Genomic DNA, 27,958 nt, shown 5'->3' on the forward strand with positions numbered 1-27,958 from the left:
CTCTCATGCACGCTGTATACCAGAGGAATAGAACTCGGAGTTGGACGTTGAAAGTATATAAAAATGAAGTTTCACTTTCGTTTCACGCCAGCGTTAGTTACGTTAGTTATGGACCGGACCGCACCCCCCGGCTCCGACCAAAAACAAACAAACAAACAAACCATCCCCCAGACAAATCGCACCTTGCGTGTGCACACGCGCGCACACACGAGTACACACGAGTACACAAAGTGTCCTAAACAGTTTGTTCTCTGTCCTAAAATAAATAATTTGGTTAAGTTTGTTGTCAATGTTGCTCTTCAGTTTGTTAAAACAGAATACCAGTTTACCCTCCTGTTAATGTTGAACTACATGCAGAATTTTTTGGTTGATATTTTTATGCAGAATGTGAACTGACAGAACTGTGATTAGATTTTTGTTGTTTGTTCAAAACTACCTGTCAGGGAAAAGTGTTAAACTAATGTTTAAAATACATTTAGTCATATTAATAATTTATTTTATTTTCTATTTGATTTATAGCAGCAGAATTATATTACTCCTGTTTTTCTATATTCTATTGTGTCCAAAAATTGGGGGAAAAATGTTCAAAAATTCAAATGTATGAAATACATTTTGAGGGGTTTTCTTTCTTCCTGTACCGAACCGAAAAAAAACTGAACCGTGGCTTTGAAAACCGAAAACGTACCGAACCGAGAATTTTGTGTACCGTTACAGGCCTAATACATATATATATATATATAAATATATATATATATATATATATATATATATATATATATATATATGTATACTGTTCTATTCTATTCCATTCTATTAGGTTCTATTGTTTAATTCTATTCTATTTTATTTAATCTCCCAGAATCCTCAGTGCTCTGTTACTCTTCTCCACACTAACAGAACCCTGCCTGCAGATCCAGTGTGTTTTCTTGGGCAGAACCTGGATGGTTTTGGATCAGATCTGATCTAGTTCAGTTCAGATCTGGTTCCTGTTTGGTGATGGACACTCTTCTGCTCAGGTCTGATGTGTGTGTCCTCAGAACGTTCACAAACACACACTCCCACTTCATACCTCTGTCAACACATGAGTCATACACCCAGCCAGAGGAATGTGTGTGTGTGTGTGTGTGTGTGTGTGTGTGTGTGTGTGTGTGTGTGTGTGTTCAGGGCCTCAGGCAGCACATGGAGAATGGTCTGTAGTACGACTCCAGGAAGTCACACCACAGTGCTGTCTAGTGGTGGACAGGTGTACTGCACAGACACACAGTTGTATGAAGACCTGCTCACACACACACACACACACACACACACCTGTGTGGAACATTTTATTAGAATAGCAGATATTTACAGATTACATCTGCAAGTACACACACATGAGTTTAGACCTGGAGGAACACTCAAACTAAAACTACTACTACTGTTACTGCTGCTATTACTATTACTGCTGCTATTACTACTGATACTACTACAACTACTATTACTGCTAATTCTACTACTATTATGACTACAATTACTGCTAATGCTACTACTACTATTACTATTACTGCTACTATTACTGCTAATACTACTACAACTACAACTACTATTACTGCTAATTCTACTACTATTATGACTACAATTACTGCTAATGCTACTACTACTATTACTATTACTGCTACTATTACTGCTAATACTACTACAACTACAACTACTATTACTGTTAATACTACTACTATTATGACTACAATTACTGCTAATGCTACTACTACTATTACTATTACTGCTACTATTACTGCTAATACTACTACAATTACTGCTACTGTTACTGCTAATACTACTACTACTACTATTACTATTACTGCTACTATTACTATTACTGCTACTATTACTACTACTACTATTACAACTACTATTACTGCTGCTACTACTATTACTACTACTACTATTATGACTACTATTACTACTAATAATACTAGTACTATTACTGCTGCTAATATTATTACTACTATTACTATCACTGCTGCTACTACTTCTACTACTACTATTGCTACTACTATTGTTAAAACTACTGAAACTACTACTACTACTGCTATTACTATTACTACTACTATTGTTACTACCACTGAAACTACTATTACTACTACTACTGCTGCTATTACTACTACTACTACTACTAGCACTACTACTTTTACTACTACTACTACTATTACTATCACTGCTGCTACTACTTCTACTACTACTATTGCTACTACTTCGGTTAAAACTACTAATACTACTGCTATTACTATTACTACTACTATTGTTACTACTACTGAAACTACTAATACTAATAGTACTGCTACTACTATTACTATTACTACTACTACTAGCACTACTACTATTACTACTACTACTACTACTGAAACTACTACTATTACTACTATTACTACTACTACTACTGCTGCTATTACTACTACTACTACTACTACTGAAACTACTACTATTACTACTTTTACTACTATTACTTCTACCTTTACTTCTACTCGTCCTGGCTGGTTTGGGTTGAGTGTGTGTTCTGGCTCAGTGGAACCACGCTGTCCTCCAGTAACAGACAGTAAACACTCCAGGTCTGGACCACCGTTCATGGGACTTACCTGTTTATTCAGGTGACACACGAGTACTGGTCCAGAACTGGTACTAGATATTTACTCTGTGGATGTAACAGTGGGTGTAAAGGATGAAAGTGTCAGACTGATGCCAAACAAATATGGAACTGTGGAAGGTTTATACTGTGGACAAGTGTGGAAATAAAAAAAAAAAGAAAGAAATGACTCCACTTATATGTATGTTCTGTTTATATTCTCTCAATTTCCTTTCCTTTCCTTTCCTTTCCTTTCCTTTCCTTTCCTTTCCTTTCCTTTCCTTTCCTTTCCTTTCCTTTCCTTTCCTTTCCTTTCCTTTCCTTTCCCTTTTCTGATTATTTTCCGTCATTACTGTGCAAATTCTGTTTCACAAAAGGTTTCTTAAAGTCAAAACAAATGCTTATCCTTACAGAACATTAGGTTTATATTTGGGCAAAAATTCAACTTATATAATAAATAACTTACACTAATTATTTGCGATCAGATGTCAAACTGGTCTGAAAAGACTGAACACAAATCTAAAAACTAAAAATGAATGGAAAATAAATAGGAACTTCAGTCAGAAAACGTCTGATAATGTAGTTTAACTATAGTTTGTAACCTCAGACGCTGACACCACAGCTGTTTTAAACACTGACATGATAAAGACTTGTTTGATTGGTTCAATTATTCACCTGTCTGTCTGCTGTGTAAATCTGCTGTGGGATTATTCTGGTGTAATAAAAGCCGTTAAGTGGTTTTTAAGCACGAAGCAATAATTAATGAAGATGAACAAAGGACGGTGTCAGACCATGGACTGACCTCATTACAGGTTCAGGTTCAGGTTCAGGTGGAGAAGATGATCCACCTGCAGACAGACCTGTCACCACACACAGGAGATTCTATCTATCTATCTATCTATCTATCTATCTATCTATCTATCTATCTATCTATCTATCTATCTATCTATCTATCTATCTATCTATCTATCTATCTATCTATCTATCTATCTATCTATCTATCTATCTATCTATCTATCTATCTATCTATCTATCTATCTCCATCCATCCATCCATCCATCCATCCATCCATCCATCCATCCATCCATCCATAGGTTGTTTTTCATTCTTTATGTATTCTGAATGTGAATGGACTATGGAAGTCTTATAACTTTTATGTTTATGTATTTATAAGGTGGAGGCTTTAAAACAAACCATTTGGCTTTCTGCCTCTCCCTGCACCTTTACTGTTTTATTGTGTCTTTGATCAATGTTATGTATGGGCAAAATAAATCAATGACCAATTTATTTATTTTTCTTATCAATGAAAGAGGGCGCTCTTCAGTTTATATCTTGCACACAAAAATTTCTTATAAAAATGTGTTATTTTCAATATATTAGTTAAATATTTGTTTCTTTTTAAAGTTTTAAAAGTAAAAACAGACACCTTTGGCACAGGAACTAATTTCACCTCTTTTTTCTATCTATCTATCTATCTATCTATCTATCTATCTATCTATCTATCTATCTATCTATCTATCTATCTATCTATCTATCTATCTATCTATCTATCTATCTATCTATCTATCTATCTATCTATCTATCTATCTATCTATCTATCTATCTATCTATCTATCTATCATAGAACTGGTTTAACAACTATAAAAGCTCAATTTTAAGCAGAAATTTTTATAAATCTAATAGTTTTGCTCTTTTTTTCCTGCTGATAAAGGTTCCAAGATACAAACTTAAAATTGCTGATATTTCTCAATCAGTTTGTCCATTAACCCTTAAAGACCCAGAGCTACTTTTGTACTATTTTTAACCTTTCTTAAGTGATTTATCACCATTTATTATAATATTATACTGTGCATTTAGCATGTTTCAGTGAAAATCCTGTATTTTCCGATATTAAATTCAGTGATCATGTAGATTTTCATAAAAGCTTAGGTTAAAGGTGATGGTTATTATATCAAATACAGAGAAAAGTGACGGAAAAATAACTTTTTCTGCAAAATCTATCATTAATTGAGCATAAATCATAAATCTACAGAAGCCCAGAATGGCCATGGTTTTACACATAATTTTATGGTCGTTATCTTGTGATAACGACTTAATTAATTGATTATCACGAGATACCAAAGTTTGTTTTCTCGTGATAACGGTTTAATTTTTTGTTATTTCATAGTATTAGATGCTAACAGGTCCCATTTCCTCCACAGTGCTGCCGTCAACAGCTGTTGCTGACGTTGCTGTACGGAGCAGAACACACATTCAACAACAAGTTACCGGTAAGTTACAGTAACTACAAGTTCCGTTAGTTTGGTTACTGCGTGTTTAAGGTTCAAGGGGTAACATGTTAGTCTGAACAGATGAGAGTTTGACCAAGTACCAACTAACATCTATCCGGTTGCTTCAGCTAACGTAGTGTTAGCTACTTGCTGTTGCTCCAGTAATGCTCATGGACACTTCACTGTCAGAATGACAAGCTAACTTCATGTTAATGTTACTGAGCCGACAGACACCAGTGGGGCTTTTCTACACTGGCTTATGTAGGCTAACGTTAATTTAGCAGGATGTGTTGTGTAATGTAATGTAAGGTGCAGGACACAGCGTTATAAAAACAGCTTTGTTCCTGTCGCCGTCACTGAGCTCAACAAGAAACAGTGACATTACACTTTACTAACTTATTTAGTTATTTATTCCATTTCTTTGCTCTATTTATTATTATTGTGACTTCAAATTTTTTAATTTTTTAATTTTATGCTCTTATCCTGGTTTTTATCACGGATTGTTTTTATTTTTTCTCATTTTTATTGTGTTTTATTGCATCTTGTTTTTATTTATTTGATCTTATCTATTTTATTCTTTTACTTCTCCATGCTGCTATACTGATGAATGGTGGAACACTGAGCACTTTTTGTCTTTTTGTCCTGTCTGTAAGTGTGATCAAGCGCCTGTCTTGCATGTTTAATGTATGTGTTGTTGTAATGCCAAGGCAATCACCTAGACAGCAAAACAAATCTACCTACGGGTATAAATAAAGTAACCTTGACCTTGATGTTTAATCAAATGTTTTTTTATTCCCTTAACAGTGCTTTGTGTGCTATGTGTTGTAAGTACATTGTGCTTAGTGGTGCAGTACAGTACATTACAATCATCAACTCAAAAGCAGATGTGGCTGTTAAAAAAACTGGAACAATGACAAGCCTTTTGTATTTCCAGTTAATGAAGAGCCAGCAGTCCAAAGTGCAGCTGCTAACAAGTATGACTACATTACATTTACCATGAAATTCTGTGTAAAACCATGGCCGTTCTCAGCTTCCGTGTAAACCAGTGTTTCCATCCACTGTTATTTATCAAACTACACAGGTTTTTTTTTTTTTTTTTTACAGTTTGTGGCTTATTTTGTTCTTGTTGCTTACTATTTTTGTTATTTTTTTCTTTATTTTGTTAATTTAATTGATTACTTTGACTCTTTTTATTCATGTTCTTGCTCATTTTATTCTTTCTTAATTTCAGTCAATTTTTTGCTTATTATTTTCATGTTATTTTCAATTTTTGTTAATTTTATTTACCGTTTAGTATATATAATAAAAAAAATCAAACTAACTAACATCTCCATCCACTGTCATTGATCCAAGTCCATGGGTTTTACTGGTGAATCGATGTTGTAGAAGATGACGGTGTTTCCACGGTAACTACAGAGCCTCTGAACGTCCAAATGGGTCATATCTGATGACCACGAAAAGATGAAGAACTGTATTTTACACCAATTATTTACATGGATTGATAGGATTAATGGATCAACGGGTCTTAAAAAAATGACTCATAATGTATTTATTTATATTAAAAATAAACAATGACTGTTTCCACAATCTAACCAAAGAGCTTATATTCTGTAAACATTTCCATCAGTGGGTCAGGATGCAAAAATATGGAATGTTTTTGATCAATTAAACAGTTCACAGTGTTACTTGTTTCAACAGTGTCTGAGTCACTGATTCCAAAACCTGAGTGGATTTAGAATTTAATCCTACACCGATCAGCCATAACATCCTGTTACTGTCAAGTACAGTGGTGTTAATGTGGATTATTTCATCCCCATGGGACCTCTATGTGGGTGGATATATTAAAATATTAAAAATACGAGCAATCTTCATGTTTTTTTCCAAAGTTACATCCCAATTGTTCTTGTACATGTTCACAAATTGCTCCTAAAACCTGAATAATGTCAGTATTTCCCACATGTTTGATCAAGAACTAGTCCAATATCCTGAAAACAATCATTCTTCATCATATTCTACATCAGGGCTCTCAAACTCATTTTCTTTCAGGGGCCACATTCAGCCCGATTTGATCTCCAGTGGGCCGGACCAGTGCAATAATAACAGAATAAACTTTAAATAATGAGAACTCCAAATTTTTGGTCTTTGTTTTAGTGCAAAAAATCCCCATTAAACTATAAAAATACTTTTATAAACTATCCAAACAAAAAAAAGTTAATAACCCAAAAAAAAAAAAACCCTGAAATTTCTTTAGAAAAATAAGTACAATTTTAACAATATTCTGCCTCAACTTACCATTTCTACATGTGCATTATGGATCAGACCTACAAAGACACTAAACAATTAGTAACAGGCAGAAAATAGTTCAAATTGTGCTGAATTTTCTTTAGACATTTCAGGTTGTTTATATTTGTTCAAGTTATTCACATTTTATTGTTACAGTAGTTTGTAAATGTCAATATTTTCATAATTTAATGTTATTTTTTGCACTAAAACAAAGACAAACATTTGAAGTTGTCATTATTTATAGGCATAATGTTATATTATTTTTTGTCGGTTCTTCTGCTGTTATTATTTGACTGTAGATCATATTGGTCTGAATGTGGAACCTGAACTAAAATGAGTTCAACAGCCTTGACTGTGGAATTTTTTGCTCTTTGTAAATTCATCCCATGGGCCGGTTTGGAACTTTTGGCGGGCTGCATTTGGCCCCCGGGCCGCATGTTTGAGACTCATGATCTACATATTATACTTAATTAAATATTCTATGTAATGCATGTAAATCTACTGGTAACGGTCTGATACATTAAAAACTCTAATATTTCACCTATCAGAGTACTATTACAGAATTAGTAAATGACATTATGGTAATCCTAGCCTTATTAATATGTCCTGTTGTGTATCAGAGAAGCCTCAGGGAAACACACAGATCATATTTCTAGAGCAGATCATCAAATATTTGGAGGCAGATAGAACTGTCATTCACCGTCTGTAATAAGTCCATAAGTCTACGCTGCAGGGTTTCAGGGTTTCTGCAGAGTTCACAAATCCACCTCCACCCACTGAGAGGAGCTGTCAGCGATGGAACCAGTACCAGGGTCAGCATGAATAAGTGAGGAATATTTAGACGCCAACAGGTGACCCAGTACTGCGATGGTGCATTAGGGACACACAGGAAAATAAAAACAGCTGTCACTACGAGAATAAAGTCAAAATATTATGAGAAGAAAGTCCTAGTATTTAGAGAAGAAAGTCCTAGTATTTAGAGAAGAAAGTCCTAATTTTTAGAGAACAAAGTCCTAATATTTAGAGAAGAATGTCCTAATTTTTAGAGAATAAAGTCCTAATATTTAGAGAATGAAATCCTAAGATGTTGAGAATAAAGTCCTAATATTTAGAGAATGAAATCCTAAGATGTTGAGAATAAAGTCCTAATATTTAGAGAAGAAAGTCCTAATTTTTAGAGAAGAAAGTCCTAATATTTAGAAAAGAAAGTCCTAATTTTTAGAGAAGAAAGTCCTAATATTTAGAAAAGAAAGTCCTAATATTTAGAAAAGAAAGTCCTAATTTTTAGAGAAGAAAGTCCTAATATTTGGAAAAGAAAGTCCTAATATTTAGAAAAGAAAGTCCTAATTTTTAGAGAAGAAAGTCCTAATATTTAGAGAAGAATGTCCTAATTTTTAGAGAATAAAGTCCTTATATTTAGAGAATAAAGTCCTAATATTTAGAGAAGAAAGTCCTAAGATGTTGAGAAGAAAGTCCTAATATTTAGAGAAGAATGTCCTAATTTTTAGAGAATAAAGTCCTTATATTTAGAGAATAAAGTCCTAATATTTAGAGAAGAAAGTCCTAAGATGTTGAGAAGAAAGTCCTAATATTTAGAAAAGAAAGTCCTTATATTTAGAAAAGAAAGTCCTAATATTTAGAAAAGAAAGTCCTAATTTTTAGAGAAGAAAGTCCTAATATTTAGAAAAGAAAGTCCTTATATTTAGAAAAGAAAGTCCTAATATTTAGAAAAGAAAGTCCTAATTTTTAGAGAAGAAAGTCCTAATATTTAGAGAAGAAAGTCCTAGTATTTAGAGAAGAAAGTCCTAATTTTTAGAGAAGAAAGTCCTAATATTTAGAGAAGAATGTCCTAATTTTTAGAGAAGAAAGTCCTTATATTTAGAGAAGAAAGTCCTAATATTTAGAGAAGAAAGTCCTAATATTGAGAAAAGAAAGTCCTTATATTTAGAAAAGAAAGTCCTAATTTTTAGAGAATAAAGTCCTAATATTTAGAGAAGAAAGTCCTAAGATGTTGAGAAGAAAGTCCTAATATTTAGAAATGAAAGTCCTAATATTTAGAGAAGAAAGTCCTAATATTTAGAGAATAAAGTCCTAATATTTAGAAAAGAAAGTCCTAATATTTAGAGAAGAAAGTCCTAATGTGTTGAAAATAAAGCCATATGAGAATAACGTCCGCCAGTAGAACTCCAAACTTTTCAGTGTCATTTCTGTTATCCGCTGTTTGCATTCACAGTATGATTAAACTTACATTTATGCACTGGCAGTATGGAAATGTACTGCATTCCCATGAAAAAATTTAAATGGGCTCCGTTTTTCTGAGTTAACGAGATAATTATCTCGTAAAAACAGAGCCGATTTTTTATTTTTTCATAAAACCGTTTCTCATTATTCTGAGAATTATCTCATTAATTTAGAAAAACAGAGCAGATTTGGGTTTTTTCATCGTCTGTATGATGATAGTGTGTTTGTTCTGTAAGGTGTGACGCTTTTAAATATGAAAACTGAATTTTCCACATTTACTGTCAACAACAGTGCTCATATTTAGAAGAGGGGATGGATTATTTTGCCGAGATAATTATCTTATAATTACGAGAAAAGGTTTTATGAAAAAATTAAAAATGGCTGTTTTTTTTTTTTTTACGAGATTATCCTGTTAATTCAGAAAAACAGAGCTGATTTTTTTTTTTTTCATGTTTGTTTATTTGTTTATTTTTGTCATGAAACACAGTCAGTACAATACAGAGTTCATTGATGAAACATCAATGTGATAGCAAAACAGGAGAGAAAATAATATTAAACCCCCCCCCCCCCCCCCCCCCCGACAAAAAAAAAAACAAAAACGTGAATGCAATACGCTTCCCTACTGGCAGAGCTTAGTTTACTGAAGACAAAAGTGCAGGAAACGTCTGCAAAAAGTTGAAGTATCAGACCATGAAAATACGTAAATATAAAAACTACACAACCAATTTTTTTTTTTTCTTTTAACACTTTTTCACCCACTCTGGAAGACTGAGACCATTTTTCTGTTGGTGACGCATCATGTACAACTGGAGATGCAGTCCATTCAGCTGTTTGACACAAAATACATGTTTCTTTACAAACGGACACTTTCTTGGTTTGTTAAATCATCTTAGTACCGTCTGTTTTTACCACCACGTTGCCGCTCTGGAGGAGGCGGGACTAAAGTTGACACACCCTCAGTTATTAATGACACTTTAGTAAGTAAGATGGATTCTCATCCTGATAAGTGCGTCCGTTCTGCTGTTTATTTAGACATGAATTCTCAGATTGTCGTCATTTTTGTGTATATACATAGTGTGGGATTTCACTGTTTTTTTTAGTGCGTCCTGGAAACTCGTCACAGTGTCTGATGTCCTACCCACAAAGCAAACACAGATTTATTACAACCAGAAAAACAAGATCATAGTCAGTGTTTTCATGGTTTTTAGCTGTTAATATTTACCCACAGAATAGATTATCAGAGGTTTACATCACCTGACTATAACCTGATGAGAGTTTAGGTAGTCACATGACTAGGGGTGTAAGAAAATATCGGTTCTGCAATATATCGTGATATTTCATTTCACAATACTGTATCGATATTAAAAAGTGCTGTGTGGATATTTTTAGGTATTTATTCAAATGCAGATATGGTGGAGGTTTGTTTTAGTTTTTTAGTTTTTCTTTTTTTGTTTATATTTTATTTATTATTTAACACTCTTTTATTCAGTAATGTTAGTTCTTTTGTTGGGATTGAACTAAACTAATGTTCTGACGTTAGTTCTGAACTAATAGAACATGAACATTTGAACAGGATCTTAAACTGTAATGTCTGTAAAACAGAATTTCAGTTTGAACACAGGAATATTTTGTGATATAACATTAGATCCTGTTCTGATCAAATAAAAATGTGTTTAGTATTTGTGCAGATTTCTGATGTAATTCAGTTCTTCAAGGAAATAATCAGTTTAAAAAAGAAACAAACAAAAATTTGCCTTTTTAACAATATCATGATATATCGTGATATATTGTATCATGATCTATGTATTATGATTTGTATCGTATCACCAGATTCTTGCCAATACACAGCCCTAATCATAATAACCTATAAATAATACAACTCCAATTTTTGATCTTTTTTTTACTGTAAAAAAGTTAAATTTACAAACTGTCCTTTCACAAAAAACATGAATGACCTGAACAAATGTGATCAACTTGAAATGTTTTAAGAAAAATAAGTGTAATTTTAAGAATATTCTGTCTGTTACTAAATGTTTTGTGTACTTATAGATCCAGTGTGATCTGTAAGTTTTAATGCACACATGTAAGTAATAAACTGAGGAATAATATTGTTAAAATTGCATTTATTTTTCTTAGGTAATTTTGGGTTCTTGTGTTATTTTTTAAAGGATAATTTGTGGATGTGAATATTTTCATTAATTGATTTTACACATGTATTTTTTTCACTCAAAAACATTAGAGTTGACATTATTTATAGGTTATCATGTTAGTATTTTACAGTTCCGATCCACTTTAGATAAAGTTAGGGTGTATGTGGCCCCTGAACTAAAGGGCGAAGTCAAAGGAAGGTTAACGTCTGGTCCGAAAAATTTGATTACAATAATCTACACCAAATTTATATTTTTGGGGAGGAATTATTACCTCCACCAAAGAGGTTATGTTTTTGCCGGCTCAAAAAGTTATGAACAGATTTGGATGAAATTTTCAGGAAATATTGATACTAGCACATGTAACAAAAGATTACATTTTGGTGGTGATCGGGGGTGGGGGTGGGGGGGCACTGATCTGCCTTGGCGGAGGTCTGCGCTCTCCGAGTGCTTTTCTAGTTACTTATATTTTCAGGAAAATGTATTTTGAAATGAGAAAAAATTTAAGGAGTTTCATGAGTGTGGATGTTTGTAAAGTGACAAAGTTTTCTGCCTTCATTCTGGGTTCATTTTATTAACTCTGATAAATAAACTAAATTTATTCCAAATACATTGAAATTTGACTATTACATTATTTATGTCATATTCTAAACACACAGTGTTTAAATTAATAAATGCATATATCTATGCAAAATACATTTGAATATAATGTTAATATTATTTGTTTGTTGTAATTATTGTAAAAAAAAAAAATGTATATGATATTGATAATTGAACTAAAAAATGTTTAATTTGATATTTACTTTTGTTGTCCATCTGTGACGCTGCCATTTGTCCAAACTCTTTCTATTTAGGTTTGATCAAATATTTTTTTCCTCTAACCAATTATTAGGTTGTAAAATAGAAGGTTTAAGGTTTACACTGAATACATTTGAGGATGAAAACATCAGAGGAACTTCACTTTGGAGAACTTTGGAATTCTTGCAAAAAAAATAGGTTGATGTTAATTTTTTATCCATCTGTGATGCAGTAGTTTTGGATATTTTTCATTTAAAAATATTTGAAACTCAATTTTGCCCTTTGAGTGTGTTTCAGATGACATTTAGACCTTTATAATTATGTGGAATATTTGTCTTAAAGTCGTCTGGTTCAAAAGTTATGAATCAGAAAGTAGTGACACCCTTGACCTCTCCCTAAAATGAGTTCAACACCCTTAATCTGATGAATTGACAATAAAAAAAATCATTGAATCTTAAAAATGACAACAAGTGTTCGGTCAAATGTTGTATTAGTAAAACTGTGGGTGTTTGGCATCAGATGCAGACGTTTAACCCTGATGGTTTTGGAGCAGGAGTCTGATCTGGGGTGGATCCTTTGGCCCCCAGAACAGAGAATCAAAGTCCTCCTCTTCCTCTTCCTCCTCCTCCTCGGCGTTCTTCACCTCCTCCTCTTCTCTTTTCTTCTTGTCGGGTCGACGTCGTCCTGAGGAGAAGTGAGCGGTCAGTTTGTTGACCTCCTGGATGACCGTCCTCACGTCCAGCGTATGTTGGGAGGCTTTCAGAGTCGCCTTATTAAAGGGAAACGTCCGGATAAAGTCTCCGACTCTGGCTGGAGGAATGTGTCCTCTGGTTTTCTTAGATGCAGTCCTGCAAGACAATCATATTAGTTTATTCCAGGGATGTCAAACTTATTTATTTATTCATTTATTGTTATTTATTTTAGTTCAGGTTCCACATGCAGCCCAATATGATCTGAAATGGGCCGGACCAGTAAAATAATAACGTAATTACAACCCATAAATAATGTCAACTCCAAACTTTTGTCTGTGTTTTACAGTGAAAAAGTAAAATTACATAATGGAAATGTTTTGGGTTTTTTTTGTTTTTTTTTTAATGCGCTCAGATGAAACCAAATAGATTTTTGCAAGTAAACAACATAAGTCTGAATTGCATGAGTTTCCATCAAATTTCAAGGTTTGATTTTCTGTCAGAAACTCTAAATCAGGGACGTCAAACTCATTGAATTCAGGTTCAACATTCAGCCCAGCCTGTGGGTCGGACCAGTAAAATAACATAATAACATATAAATAACTATTTCATTTTCTCTGTGTTTTAAAGTGAAAAGAATAAAATAACATTCTGGAAATGTTTACATCTATGAAATGTCTTTTAAAAAATTGTGATTAACATGAACAATTCGATATAAAAATGTTTTATTAAATAACAACAATAATAAAATAATACATTAATTAAATTAAATTAAATAGACCTCATCTTTCTGATTTCTGACAGATCTGTTTCTTTATTTTTCCTTTCTAAATAAACAACCTATGTCCTATGTCTTTGTAAAAAATTTGAAAAACACAAAAAAATAACGCAAATAAAAAAAGAATTAAATAATAGTAAAAAATTAATAAAAAATTAAGTTTAAAAATATTTTTAATTAACTAACTAAAATAAATTTGAAAAAAAGTCCTCATCTTTCTGATTTCTGACAGAACCATTTCTTTCTTTTTCTTTTTCTAAATAAATAACCTATGTCCTATGTTTGAATTTTTTTTTTTTTTAATGAAAAAAATTCAATGATAAAAGATTGATCTAAAAAATAATAATAACAATAAATAAAAAGTAATAAATTTATTAAAATAAAATAATGAAAAATAAATCAATAATAATTAATTAAATTAAAAAAAAAAAAAAAAGTCAGATTCCCTGTGACAGATTCTGTCAGATCTGTGAGTCATGACTCATTTTTAGGATTCGATTAACAGATCCGATCTGGGATTCACTGGTCCGTCTCCAGAAGCCACTTGTCTAAAGTGACTCCTTTATCTGTCGGTCTATGTAGGCCGAAGCTGCAACACTTTCCAACTTCTCGAGTGTACTTACTCCTTAATATTTCAGCACACACTGTCGAGGAGGAAATGAGCGGTTTCAGTTTGATGATGAATGTTTTATACGTGACACAAAACTACAGAAAACACAACATACCTGTGAATGTGCGGCAGCTTCCAGGAGACAGTGGATGGTTTGAATCCCAGCCCCCGCGGAGGGATATCGGGTGTCGAGGAGGAAATGTCGGCCTCTGCTAAGTGCTCCCTCTGGGCTCGGGTTTCGGCGTCGTCATGGTTCGTAACCTCAGATACGTGACGACTCCTGTTGTCCGTCAGACGTGGTGCGAGAGTCGGACGCATCTGTCTGTTCGCTGTGGATGCTTTCGTCCTTGAGTGTTGGCTGTAGATCGGGTCTACGCTCTGGGTGTTGGTTGCTGTGACTACGCTGGTTGAAAACATCTTGTTTAAGTCAACAGGTGGTAGGGGTCCCGATACGAAAGCGAGTGGTCCCAACTTCCTTTGGCCCTTTTCAGCTTGGCTTTTAAGCGAAGGGAGTTTGGGAACATGTGGCTTTTTTTCACCGATCTTTGGATCTTTCAACGTCGGAAGCGCGGGCACCGAAACATACGAGGGTTTGACGGCATCCGAAGACGGCGCTTTGTATCCCTTCCTCCGATACGCTCGCTCTCGTAGACCGTCGACCCACGTGTAGTTCATCAAATCGATCAAGTCGCTGACGAGGCCTTTCTTGACCGCGATGTCGGCCTGGCAGTCCAGAGTTAGCGCCGGACTGTAGTTGACCTCCAGGAGCCAGGGCTTGAACCTCCCGTCGATGAGGATGTCGAAGCCGAACAGTTCCACGCAGTTGGGGCTGGGGGGGACGGAGGGGGCGATGGTGAGCAGGGTCAGGGTCACGATGTTGTTGATCCTCTGCCAAAGGAGGAGCTCGTTGACGTCTTGGCCGTAGAGGAAGTGTCGGAACTTGCTCATGGTCCACTTGCACCCCTGTCCGACGCTCTCTTTTTCGGTTTTGTAGAAAGGGCCGAACTTGTTGATGCTGGTGTTGGTGAGGTGGGCATACAGGTTACGCAGGGACGACAGCCGGTACTTCTCGGTGGCGAAACGGACCAGACCTTCCTGGTGAACGTAAACGGTCAGCGGGTTGAAGCTCTTCACGCACACGTAGATCCTCAGGTCGAACTTGTAGCCGGAGATGAGCAGAGGGTTGGAGATGTAGCGCTGTACGATGACGGTGCAGTCGTACACCAGGCTTTTAATGTCCTCAAAGATGAAGATCCCCCGGCCTCTGGACAGATCCACGGGTTTGCAGATCCAGTACGCCGACAGACCCTTACTCACTCGCAGTTTGTTGTATTCGGCCAGGAATCGGATGTAGTTGTTGGGGAGGATGAAGGTGGTGGGGCTGAAGTTGTAGACGGACGCACCAAACGTGGCCCTCATCCGCGTCAAGTTTCGTGCCAAGCAATCCTGCCGAAAAAGTCACAACTTAATACATGGATGGATGGATGGATGGATGGATGGATAACATCTTCTCTGATCAAACAACCGGTTGGATTCATTTCAAATTTCTATGTAGCTTTCTTTGGACAACGTCTACCAAGTTTGTTCAGTTTTGAGAAATTTTGATTTTTGTATTTTTAACAACTTTTTGAAGTATTACAAATTGTCCTTTACTTAATTTGAGCCATAAAATAGAAATGGTTAGAAATATCAATATAGTTTCTATTGATCACTGATAGGAAGTCATATATGGACTTTCATTTGGGTCCATGACCTTTGACCTTGAGTGACCTTGAAGGGTCATGGTCACCAATGTTTACATTTTAACAATCTTCTTCTCCAAAACCACTGGTTGGATTAATTTCACATTTTTTATGTATCTTCCTTGGGACAGTGTCTACAAAGTTTGTTCACAGTTTTCAGAATTTACATTTTTGAATTTTTACTAGTTTTTTTTTTTTTTAAATAATAAACATTTACTTTTACTTATAATGGTCCATATTTTGATGGTTTATAACATGTAAAAGGTTACAGATATCAATATAGTTACTATTGATCACTGATAGGAAGTCAAATATGGACTTTCATTTGGATCCATGACCTTTGACCTTGAGTGACCTTGAAGGGTCAAACTCAAGATCACCAACGTCTGCCTCCGTTTCAACAATCTTTATCTCCGAAACTACTGGTTGATTTCATTTCCAATTTTTTATGTATCTTCCTTGGGACAATGTCTACAAAGTGTGTTCACAGTTTTGAGAAATATAGATTTTTGAATTTTTGCAAATTAAAAAAAACAAAAAAAACAATTTGCCTTTACTTGTATAATGGTTCATATTTTAATGGTTTCTAACATGTAAATGGTTACAGATATCAATATAGTTACTATTGATCACTGATAGGAAGTCATATATGGACTTTCATTTGGGTTCATGACCTTTGACCTTGAGTGACCTTGAAGGGTCAAACTCAAGGTCACCAATGTCTGCATTTCAACAAGCTTCTGCAAAACTACTAGATGAATTTCCAGTTTTTTTATATAGCTTCCTTTGGACAGTGTCTACAAAGTTATTGATTGTTGATAGAACATGCTAGTGAGATGCAGGGACATTGGTCATATTCCACTGGTCTACAATCAAATGCTTCCAGAATAAAAGTAGTGAAATTTTACTATGTGTGAGTCACTGATAAAGAAAAATCCAGTCCTAAATGTTGGTTGGCTGAAGTTTCACAGATACAGTCTTGGGTCAAAATGTGAAATTCGAGAATTAACGAGAGAATGGGTTTAACTCCAAAGGACAGTGACAATGGCAGTACATTGACTTCACAGGTTCTGTCAGTGGAACATTTATAAATGTACTGTATAAATGTACATAAACCAATATGTATGTAGAATAATGCTTTATCTTATACCTGGAAAACATCAGCAAACCAGCACTTTGGTCATTTGTTTTCCAGTTAATCTTATTAAAATACGTAACACTGTCTATTTTTAAAAGTAGAGAAAATTAGATATTAAAAAATAGGGAAACTTGAAGAAATTCGACAATAAATGGCAACTATTTATGGATTTATTTATTTATTTTTTGAGACAATGTAATTCCCTTTTTTTAATTTAATTTAATTACCTCCGCCAAGGAGGTTATGTTTTTGCCAGAGTTTGTTTGTCTGTTTGTTTGTCTGTCCGTTAGTGTGCAACATAACTCAAAAAGTTATGGACAGATTTTGATGAAATTTTCAGGGTTTGTTGGAAATGGGATAAGGAAGAAATGATTAAATTTTGGTGGTGATCGGGGGTGGGGGGGGCCCATGGGGGGGCGCAGACCAGAAAATTTCATCAAAATCTGTCCATAACTTTTTGAGTTATGTTGCACACTAATGGACAGACAGACAGACAAACAAACCCTGGCAAAAACATAACCTCCTTGGCGTGGGGGGGCCCACGGGGGGGGCCACTGATCAGCCTTGGCGGAGGTCTGCGCTCTCCGAGTGCTTCTAGTTTATTTATTTGTTCGTTTTTATTTATTCTTATGTTTATGTGAGCGGTTTAATTATTTTACACAGACTATGTTTCAGTATTCTTTTCATTGTGTTGTTTGTCGGATTTCATTTCCTCCACTAGGAGGTATTGTGATCACTTTGCTTTGTGTGTGTGTTTGTTTATTTGTTTGTTTGTTTGTTAGCAACTTTACAGGAAAACTCTTCCACCCATCTTTCCCAAATCTTCTCCACAGATAGGCCTAGGCCCTGGGACCAACCCATTCAATTTTGGGCCCAGTAGGCCAAAGTTCAAGGTCACAGTAAGGTCACAACATCTACAATTTTCCATCTGTCATCATTGAGCAATTTCCCAAAAGTCATCAAAAATTCAAAACGACTCCGATTAGCCTCCAATTGGATCCACCTGTAGCTTAGAACAATATCTTGTATCTGGAACTAAATTGTCCACATCCACTGTGGAATGTGGACTCTGTGGACATTTACATTTAACACTGAAAATCCCATTTACCACATTTTTCATTAGAACTCAACAAATATTGATGTGAATTGAATCTAATTTGACAGACACATGACTGGTACCAAGCTTCAACTTTTTCTGCTGTATGGAACAACCTGGAAACTGTTGAATTTAAACAGAAATAGTCGATCCACACATGCACACTGTTCGGGGTGCTTGGCCGACGTTTGCGTTCTTGTTATTTGTTCTTAAAAATATGCAAATCTAAATCTACAGGTATACAAATATACAAACATGGTTAATGTTGACATCAGTGTTCCCTGGTATATGTAAGTGCCTTTGTTCCTCTTTTATACTTATCAATAAAAAATCTGAAACAGAAAATACCTAACATTTAGCACATTTAATCTTTGAGGCAGATAATTTCTTAAAAAATTGTAGACCTGTATTTTTAGAGTTTGTCGAACTAAATACAGAAGCAGCAGAACTGAACCTGAAACCGTGGTCCTAATCTCGTAGAGAAACACCCCAACAGATAATTCTGCATGTGGTGACTGGAGCGTCCTGGCACAGTTTAAATGTTGTGACCTGAGAGGTGCCACTACAGTTACCGTTCACCTCCAAACCTTCCTCTGGTCATTTTAGTCCAAAACAAGCGCTCACCTTACGTGTGATTTCAGCAGTTTTCGGGTGGTGGTTCAGGCGTTGCCATGGCATCAGGTTTTGGTATTCAGAGTTACAGAACCTAGTGGTCCTCCAGTACAGGTTCCAGTCCTCCCGGTCCCGCCGTCCGGCCTCGTAGTCCTCCCATCCACGCTCCAGCAGGACCTCCCTCAGCAGCTCTGGTCCTCGCTCAGGTAGTCTGAACACCAGAGCTGAAGCCATGCACCGTCAAATACTGAGCACACCACAAAGACATACACGGAAAAGGACACGTTTATTCATGTCCTCCTGAGACCCAGCAAGTCCTCTGTAGGGGACAGAAGTTTTTTTTTATTATTCAAATGTTTATTCCAAACAGTCTTATAAGATATTGTACAGGACATCAATTATACACTGTAAAAAAAAAAAAAAAACATAAAAAAAAAATGGTATTATTCCAGCAGCCGGGGTGCGGAAAAAATACTGTTAAATAATGGAAAACAACCTTCTCATGAAAATACGGTAATTTTCCATAATTAAAATACAGTTTTTTGCCCTAACTTTACATGAGATTTTGCTTTTTTTTTTTTTTTTTGGACTTTTTAATGTTTAATCAAGAATATTTACATGTATTAAAACAATCAAATTACCTATAAACATATACATATCTAAATAATTTTCAATGAGACTCAGTTCAATCCACTGATAAAAACTGTATTTGGACAGTTTATCAGTGCTCATACATGTTATACATTCACAAAAATACATTTATTCAACACTTTTGTTCTGAAACTTCCTGTAATTACACAAGATATTTGTCAATTAACAAACAAGTCTGGTTAAACTTACAGAACAAATACTTCTTTTACGGTTAATTGTCAGTAATTTTATTTATTTTATTTATTTGTTTTGTTTTTTTTACAGTATTAAACTTTAAATCAACAGTCTAATCTCATAAATACAAAATAAATATTTGTGAAATTACGATGCATTTGCAAATGTATTTTAAATGTATTTTTCTGTGAAAAAGAAAAAAAATCTTTTAAAAAATTTAAATTTTATGGTTATTCACAGTTACAGTTTTTTTCATGTGATTTTACATTTGACGTGTAAAATCACAGTCTGTTTTTGTCATTTCATTGATATTTTCCAGTATCTTGAAAACACAGGACAAATCTGTAAAATAAGCAGTAAAAATTCTGTTAAATTACATATTTTTTTACAGTGTACAAAGTTCACTGTTCTCTTTTTTTTAAAGAAGAAAAAAAAAGAAAAGGGTAGTGCAGGGTGACACAAAAAACGTGAACTTTTTAACAATCCAATAAAACCAAGAGTGATGGAAGAAAAATATTTTATTCGTAGTAATTGAAACCTTAAAACATGCCATTTAAGAAACAATGATGGAATTTTTATTTTTTAAAATTCCTTCCTGTAGATGGCGTCCTCCTGTACGAATGCATTCTTGAAATCTGCTGTTGAGATTCCTCATTGACCGCTGCAACATCTCAGCTGGGATACTGGGAATTTCATCCTGAATTCTCTGTTTGAACTCGTCCACAGTTCTTGGTCGAGTCGTGTACACTTTACTCTTGAGATAGCCCCACAAGAAAAAATTGCCAATAGTTACTAAAATGGAGGTGTGTTTACTTGCTGAAGGTCACTGTCTTGCAGTGCTGCCACTTGCTCATGTCTGCCAATATGCACTTCAAAAATACCCGTTTTTTTGGGTCACTCTGTACTTGTACAGGGTGACCATAGTAACCATAGTAACCATTGGCGGCTGCACGAGAACTGTTCGGTAACCGTGTGATCTCCAGATTCGGTAACGTTCCCTGGCCCCCTAGATCGCCAGATTTGTCCGTTTGAGATTTTTTCGTGTGGGGCTATCTCAAGAGTAAAGTGTACACGACTCGACCAAGAACTGTGGATGAGTTAAAACAGAGAATTCAGGATGAAATTCCCAGTATCCCAGCTGAGATGTTGCAGCGGTCAATGAGGAATCTCAACAGCAGATTTCAAGAATGCATTCGTACAGGAGGACGCCATCTACAGGAAGGAATTTTTAAAAAATGAAAATTCCATCATTGTTTCTTAAATGGCTTGTTTTAAGGTTTCAATTACTATGAACAAAATATTTTTCTTCCATCACTCTTGGTTTTATTGGATTGTTAAAAAGTTCACGTTTTTTTGTGTCACCCTGTATAAGTAAATGAAATAAGTATGTAAAAAATGGATAGTAAAAATGATATTAACAAGCCTGTACATTTAGCCAACCACAGTTTCAGGAAACAAGACAAGAAAAAAAAAAAAGGGATGCATAAATACATTTATAACCTGAATATCTGACCAAAATAAGCTGGAGCTGGCTTCAGTTTTGAGTCCCTGAACTGAGGACCCCAGTCTTTGTCCAAACCTGTGTGTGACACGTCTGCAGGTCTGCATCCATGGCGGCATGTCCGTTTTTCTTGTATTCGTTCGGTGTCCGTTGCCGTCTTCCTATCGCTCCACACCTGCACACACACAATCATTCATTACACACTTTATTCACACTCACCTGTCATCCACGTGTTAACTTTTACTGTATCTGTATCCAGCTGTTGTTTTTTAATGCGCTTAGTGACATTTCAAATAAACTCAAATGGATTTTTAAAGTAAACAACTTAAGTCTGACATACATGAGCTGGTTCCATCAAGTTTCAAGGTTTGATTTTCTTTGAAAAACTCTAAATCAGGAACATTAAACTCATTTAATTCAGGTTCCATATTCAGCCCAGTTTAATGTCAAGTGGGTCAGACCAGTAAAGTTCATTTATTTGGATTTTTTCATTTATTCATTCATTCCAATTTAAATGATTGGAAAGGAGCAGGATGAAGAAAACTTCTAATACCTGCCCCTTTCTTCAAACATCTGCTCACATCAGATAAGTTACAGTTATTACAAAAAACTGTTTTCATAATAGTCAATGAAAATAAACAAATCCAAAATCCATAAGTAAAATTATTCCATTCCATGCTTTTATAAAGCTTCTCTAGTCTTTCCCTATACAACCTCTTAAACTGAAAAATATTTGTCCAGCTCTTCTCTTCCACTGCCGAAGAATTCCACATCCTGACAGCCACAACACACATACACATTTTCTTCACATTAGTTCGAACCCTTTGCTGTTTCAAATTAAACCTCCTTCTATGTTCTTCATCCTGTGATACTAAAACAAATAATCTCTGCGTATTTGCAGCAAAAGTCCATTTCTTGCTCTAAACACAATCAGTAATGTCCTTAATTCAAGCAACTCTTTAAAATCAAACAGTCCTGATTTAATAAACAACTCATTTGTATGTTCCCTGAAATTAACATTGTACATTATTCTTATTGCTCATAACATAATAATCTATAAATAATAACTTTATTTTCTCTGTGTTTTACAGTGAAAAAAATAAAGATAGATTCTGGAAATGTTTACATCTATGAAATGTCTTTAAAAAATGTGAATAACATGAACAACCAGAAATATCTTTAGAAAAATCAGTGCAATTTTAACAATATTTTTCCTCAGTTTATCATTTACACATGTACATTACAACTTATTGTTAAAATTGCACTTATTTTTCTAAAGATATTTGTGGTTGTTCATAATTCTTAATGTTATTCCCTTTTTTTTGTGAAAGGTTAGTTTGTAAATGTCAATGTTTTCATGTAATTTTACTTGTTTTTTTTGTTTGTTTTTTTTACACTAAAACAGAAAAATGTGTAGTTGTCATTATTTACAGGTTATTATGATGGTATTTTACTGTTCTCACTCACTTTAGATCATATTAGTCTGTATGCGGAACCTGAACTAAAATGATTTTGATGCTGTTTGTTAATATTTTCAGTATCATTTTTGGGCACAGTCAGGGGACGATGAACATGTTGAGTGAAAAAAAAAAAAAACAACTTTAAGTGTTTGTCAGTTGTAGCTGACGCATAAGTGTTTGGGAGTCCTAAAACCAACTTTACTGTTTCTAAATGATGTCTACAAAAAAAAAAAAAAAAAAGAGCTGAGTGATTTTCATTGTTTCAAAAGACTATATTTGATGTCCACATTTACATTTTTTGTCTCATACTTTACCAAGCGAGTACTGGTTTATATCTCAACCTTAATAATTACAGGTTTTAAACATTATTTGTACTTATTCACTCCAAGCATGATATTGGGATAATATTAAATCATTTGCTTGACAGATAATTCTGATTACCAGCCTTGAGGACTTGAGAATTTACCTACGTAAACGATAATCACTTTACCCCATGAAACCAGACTTTCCTTCATATTGATATCCCCCAATCCTAGATCTTTTTTTTTTTTTTTTCAGCAAAATTGCAGGAATTGCAGTCAGCAATATTCCTGATACTGTAGTAATGTTCGTTTTGGCAACTTCAAGTGAAAACAGCAACTTTTGATATGCTGAAAAATTTATTTGCCAATTTTTGTTGTATTTTTTTTTTTTTTTTTTTTTATCGTATGTAACCGAGATGTTTTTCACAAAGATTTCAGTGAAAATGGCTGAAATTGACAAATGTCTTTTCATGGCCTTGAAGTACTAGAAGTACCCTTTCTATCCATGTATTACACTTATATACCAGGTAAATGTAGGCCGACTCATTCTCATCTGGACAACTTTTTTACCCTACGTAACTGCTTGTTCATGCCCTTTTGCATTTTACAAATTCACCCCACGGGCCAAATCCAACTCTTTAGTGGACCGGTTTTGGCCCACGGGTCATATGTTTGACACCTGTGCCTTAAATAGACAATCAATTACTTCATCCCTGAAAAGGTATAACTTAATTAACCTAAACTTTTCATTAAATCCCCCATTTTACAGGAGTGGATGAAATAAATATCAGTAAAACTGGAAAAATGCATTAAAACAGTAAATGGTTATAAACTTACATTAACCCATAAAGACCCAGAGCTACTTTTATGTCACTTACCACATGAATTTATCTCTATTTTTAACATTTCTTAAGTGAATCATCTCAATTTATTATAATTTCATCTTCTATATTTTGTGTTTTTTCAGAATGAGAATACTTAATTAATCCTAGGGAGGAATTATTAGATGTTCCAGTCGCTCCATTCAAGTATAAAAGAAAGTAGGAAAGAAATTATCAATACAACAGAAAAAGGAAAATATATAAATGTATATAAAGCTCTAAAAATGCAAATATATATACAGGGTGAGGAAGCAAAATTTACAATGAACATTTAGTTGTTTTTTCTCAGCAGGCACTACGTCAATTGTTTTGAAACCAAACGTATATTGATGTCATAATCATACCTAACACTATTATCCAAACCTTTTCAGAAACTTTTGCCCATATGAGTAATCAGGAAAGCAAACGTCAAAGAGTGTGTGATTTGCTGAATGCACTCGTCACACCAAAGGAGATTTCAAAAATAGTTGGAGTGTCCATAAAGACTGTTTATAATGGAAAGAAGAGAATGACTATGAGCAAAACTATTACCAGAAAGTCTGGAAGATACTATTAAAGAAGAATGGGAGAAGTTGTCACCTGAATATTTGAGGAACACTTGCGCAAGTTTCAGGAAGCGTGTGAAGGCAGTTATTGAGAAAGAAGGAGGACACATAGAATAAAAACATTTTCTATTATGGACATTTTCTTGTGGCAAATAAATTCTCATGACTTTCAATAAACTAATTGGTCATACACTGTCTTTCAATCCCTGCCTCAAAATATTGTACATTTTGCTTCTCCACCCAGTGTGTGGATATAGATAGATAGATAGATAGATAGATAGATAGATAGATAGATAGATAGATAGATAGATAGATAGATAGATAGATAGATAGAGACAAAAATAAGCAGTAAAAAATAATGAAAAATGAACAGAATGAGACAAAATTAATAACAAAAAAATGGACAAAATAGGCAAGAAAATGTAAACATAGATCTTTTTTCTTTTTTTTTTTTTTTTAACTTTCATCACTTTTTTTGTTCTGTTTTTGTCTCTGTTTTTGAATCTATTTTTGTTGACATTTTATAATTTTTTTCATAATCGTTATTGTCTAATTTTATATAATGTTTGATGGTGATTTTAGCTCATCTTCATTGACTGATGGAATGACTAAACATTAGAAAAAAAAGGTCAACAAAATAAGAAAAAAAATGGACAAAGATAAGCATCAGAATGAGTAAAAACAAAACAAAAAAAGATGCAAAATTAGTGAAAAAAATTTGTAATAAAATGTGGAAAAAATGGACAAACATGGACAAACATTAGCATCAGAATGAGTAAAGACAAAAAATAAGCAGTAAAAAAATCATGAAAAATGAACAAAATGAGACAAAATTAATAACAAAAAAATGAACAAAATAGGCAAGAAAATGTAAACATAGATCTTTTTCTTTTATTTTAACTTTCATTACATTTTTTTGGTCTGTTTTTGAATCCATTTTTGTTGACATTTTATAATTTTTTGAAAAAAAAAAATTGTTAGTGTCTAATTTTTATATAATTTTTGATCCTGAATTTAGCTCATTTTCAATGATTGATGGAATGAATAAACATTAGTTAAAAAAAAAAGTCAACAAAATAAGAAAAAAATGGACAAAGATAAGCATCAGAGTAAGAGAAATAAGAGACAAAAATAAGCAACAAAAGATAGATAGATAGATAGATAGATAGATAGATAGATAGATAGATAGATAGATAGATAGATAGATAGATAGATAGATAGATAGATAGATAGATAGATAGAGACAAAAATAAGCAGTAAAAAATAATGAAAAATGAACAAAATGAGACAAAATTAATAACAAAAAAATGGACAAAATAGGCAAGAAAATGTAAACATAGATCTTTTTTCTTTTTTTTTTTTTTTTAACTTTCATCACTTTTTTTGTTCTGTTTTTGTCTCTGTTTTTGAATCTATTTTTGTTGACATTTTATAATTTTTTTCATAATCGTTATTGTCTAATTTTATATAATGTTTGATGGTGATTTTAGCTCATCTTCATTGACTGATGGAATGACTAAACATTAGAAAAAAAAGGTCAACAAAATAAGAAAAAAAAATGGACAAAGATAAGCATCAGAATGAGTAAAAACAAAACAAAAAAGATGCAAAATTAGTGAAAAAAATTTGTAATAAAATATGGAAAAAATGGACAAACATGGACAAACATTAGCATCAGAATGAGTAAAGACAAAAAATAAGCAGTAAAAAAATCATGAAAAATGAACAAAATGAGACAAAATTAATAACAAAAAAATGAACAAAATAGGCAAGAAAATGTAAACATAGATCTTTTTCTTTTATTTTAACTTTAATTACATTTTTTTGGTCTGTTTTTGAATCCATTTTTGTTGACATTTTATAATTTAAAAAAAAATAATTGTTAGTGTCTAATTTTTATATAATTTTTGATCCTGAATTTAGCTCATTTTCATTGATTGATGGAATGAATAAACATTAGTTAAAAAAAAAAAAGTCAACAAAATAAGAAAAAAATGGACAAAGATAAGCATCAGAGTAAGAGAAATAAGAGACAAAAATAAGCAACAAAAGATAGATAGATAGATAGATAGATAGATAGATAGATAGATAGATAGATAGATAGATAGATAGATAGATAGATAGATAGATAGATAGATAGATAGATAGATAGATAGATAGATAGATAGATAGATAGATAGATAGATATTAAAACCTTCTATTAAGACACAAGATATTTTTTAATTATTTATAATTAATTATTTATTTTCAGTTCATAAAAGCTTAAAGTACTCACAGTTTTTCTGCAGCATTTGAAGGAAATTCAGCCTTGAAAGTCAATGCAATCACAAAAGCTAGTGTAATAATAATAATAAAAACACTGTAAGAAAAGCCCTTTAAAGTATTTCCACAACCATAGAAGGGATCCAAAACTTGACGAGTAGTGTAGTTAGAGGAAAAAAAAAAAAAGAGCCCAGTACTTTGACCATGACCAAGTTTCCAGTTTAGCTCCTGGCTGCTTCCATCAGTGAGTCGAGAACTAAAGTGTTTATGAGGTAAATCTGAGACGGCCAAACAAACCTGACACTGTCTGCCTTCAGCGCAGACCCACGGATCACATGCAAACCTCGGACTTTTAGCCCACGAAGCTGAAAATACAGCCCACGAAACAGTCCGACAGTGGACGGCAGAGCACCGACATCCCACCTTTGAACCCAGAAAGACCCAGAACTACTTCTGTGGCACTTCCACATGAATTTATTACTCCATTTAACCTTTATTAAGTGATTTATTTACCATTTATTGTAATATTATCCTCTGAATTTTGCATTTCTTCAATAAAAATCAGATATTTTCCCATATTTAATTCACTGATCATGTAGGTGTTCATAAAAGCTCTGATTAACCCTTTCATGCATAGTGGTCAGTTCTTCTCCAGCTGTTCTCTTGTATATTTAAAGGTTTTGTTGTTTTAGCTCCATATGAGCCAACACAGTGGACACTTATGCAACATCCCATAATAATACACTGCAGTTTATACCATTGCTATAACTTTGCTGTTCTTGATAAACCTGATCTGCACTGACATGTTTAAGTGTAAATCAGGTGTTATTTGTTAGACAAAAAGAGATGGGTTTTTTTGCATATTATATGAGGGAATAACTAGGATTAGAGTATGGTAAAATGTGAAAAAACATCAAATTAGCAGCCTTAAAAATGTTTTTTATTTCATTGTTTTCATTTTACTTTCTGATATTGGGTTTTAAATACGTATTTCTTGACTTAAAAAATTAAATGCATGGACATTTTTGTAACTCCGTGAAAAAAAAAAACTCGATTGCGATTTTTTTTTATGCCTAAGGAGGTATAAAAACACTCCAGAAAAAAAAAAATCTTGACAAAGGTTCTCATAATTCATGCATGAAAGGGTTAAAGTTAATTGTCATCATATCAGAAACAGAGAAA

General features: G+C 33.7%; 2 protein-coding genes across 2 annotated transcripts; both read right to left on the minus strand.

The window, feature by feature from the left end:
- Positions 1 to 1,803: 1,803 nt before the first annotated feature.
- Positions 1,804 to 2,448, minus strand: LOC115415516 (uncharacterized protein DDB_G0271670-like; the record flags this gene model as incomplete). The annotated part of the gene is made up of 1 exon (XM_030129106.1): positions 1,804 to 2,448. A coding segment is annotated over one exon (645 nt), but the record flags the coding sequence as incomplete, so codon positions are not given.
- A 10,416-nt stretch (positions 2,449 to 12,864) lies between these two features.
- ttll2 (tubulin tyrosine ligase-like family, member 2) lies at positions 12,865 to 19,234 on the minus strand. Its single transcript, XM_030128243.1, has 3 exons — positions 19,013 to 19,234; positions 14,528 to 15,858; positions 12,865 to 13,183 (listed from the first exon to the last, which is right to left on the minus strand). The coding sequence occupies exons 1-3, from the start codon at positions 19,232 to 19,234 to the stop codon at positions 12,865 to 12,867; spliced, it is 1,872 nt and encodes a 623-aa protein (XP_029984103.1).
- Positions 19,235 to 27,958: the final 8,724 nt, after the last annotated feature.

This window comes from Sphaeramia orbicularis, chromosome 24 (genome assembly GCF_902148855.1).
Source record: "Sphaeramia orbicularis chromosome 24, fSphaOr1.1, whole genome shotgun sequence".
NCBI lineage: Eukaryota > Metazoa > Chordata > Actinopteri > Kurtiformes > Apogonidae > Sphaeramia > Sphaeramia orbicularis.

Excerpts from the sequence above, each read along its gene's own strand:
- ttll2 (XM_030128243.1), bottom strand. The coding sequence starts at position 19,234 with ATGGCTTCAGCTCTGGTGTTCAGACTACCTGAGCGAGGACCAGAGCTG. Across the intron at positions 15,859-19,012 it reads CTGCTGAAATCACACGTAAG|GATTGCTTGGCACGAAACTT; the intron begins GTGAGCGCTTGT and ends CTTTTTCGGCAG. Across the intron at positions 13,184-14,527 it reads AAGCTGCCGCACATTCACAG|GACTGCATCTAAGAAAACCA; the intron begins GTATGTTGTGTT and ends ATTGTCTTGCAG.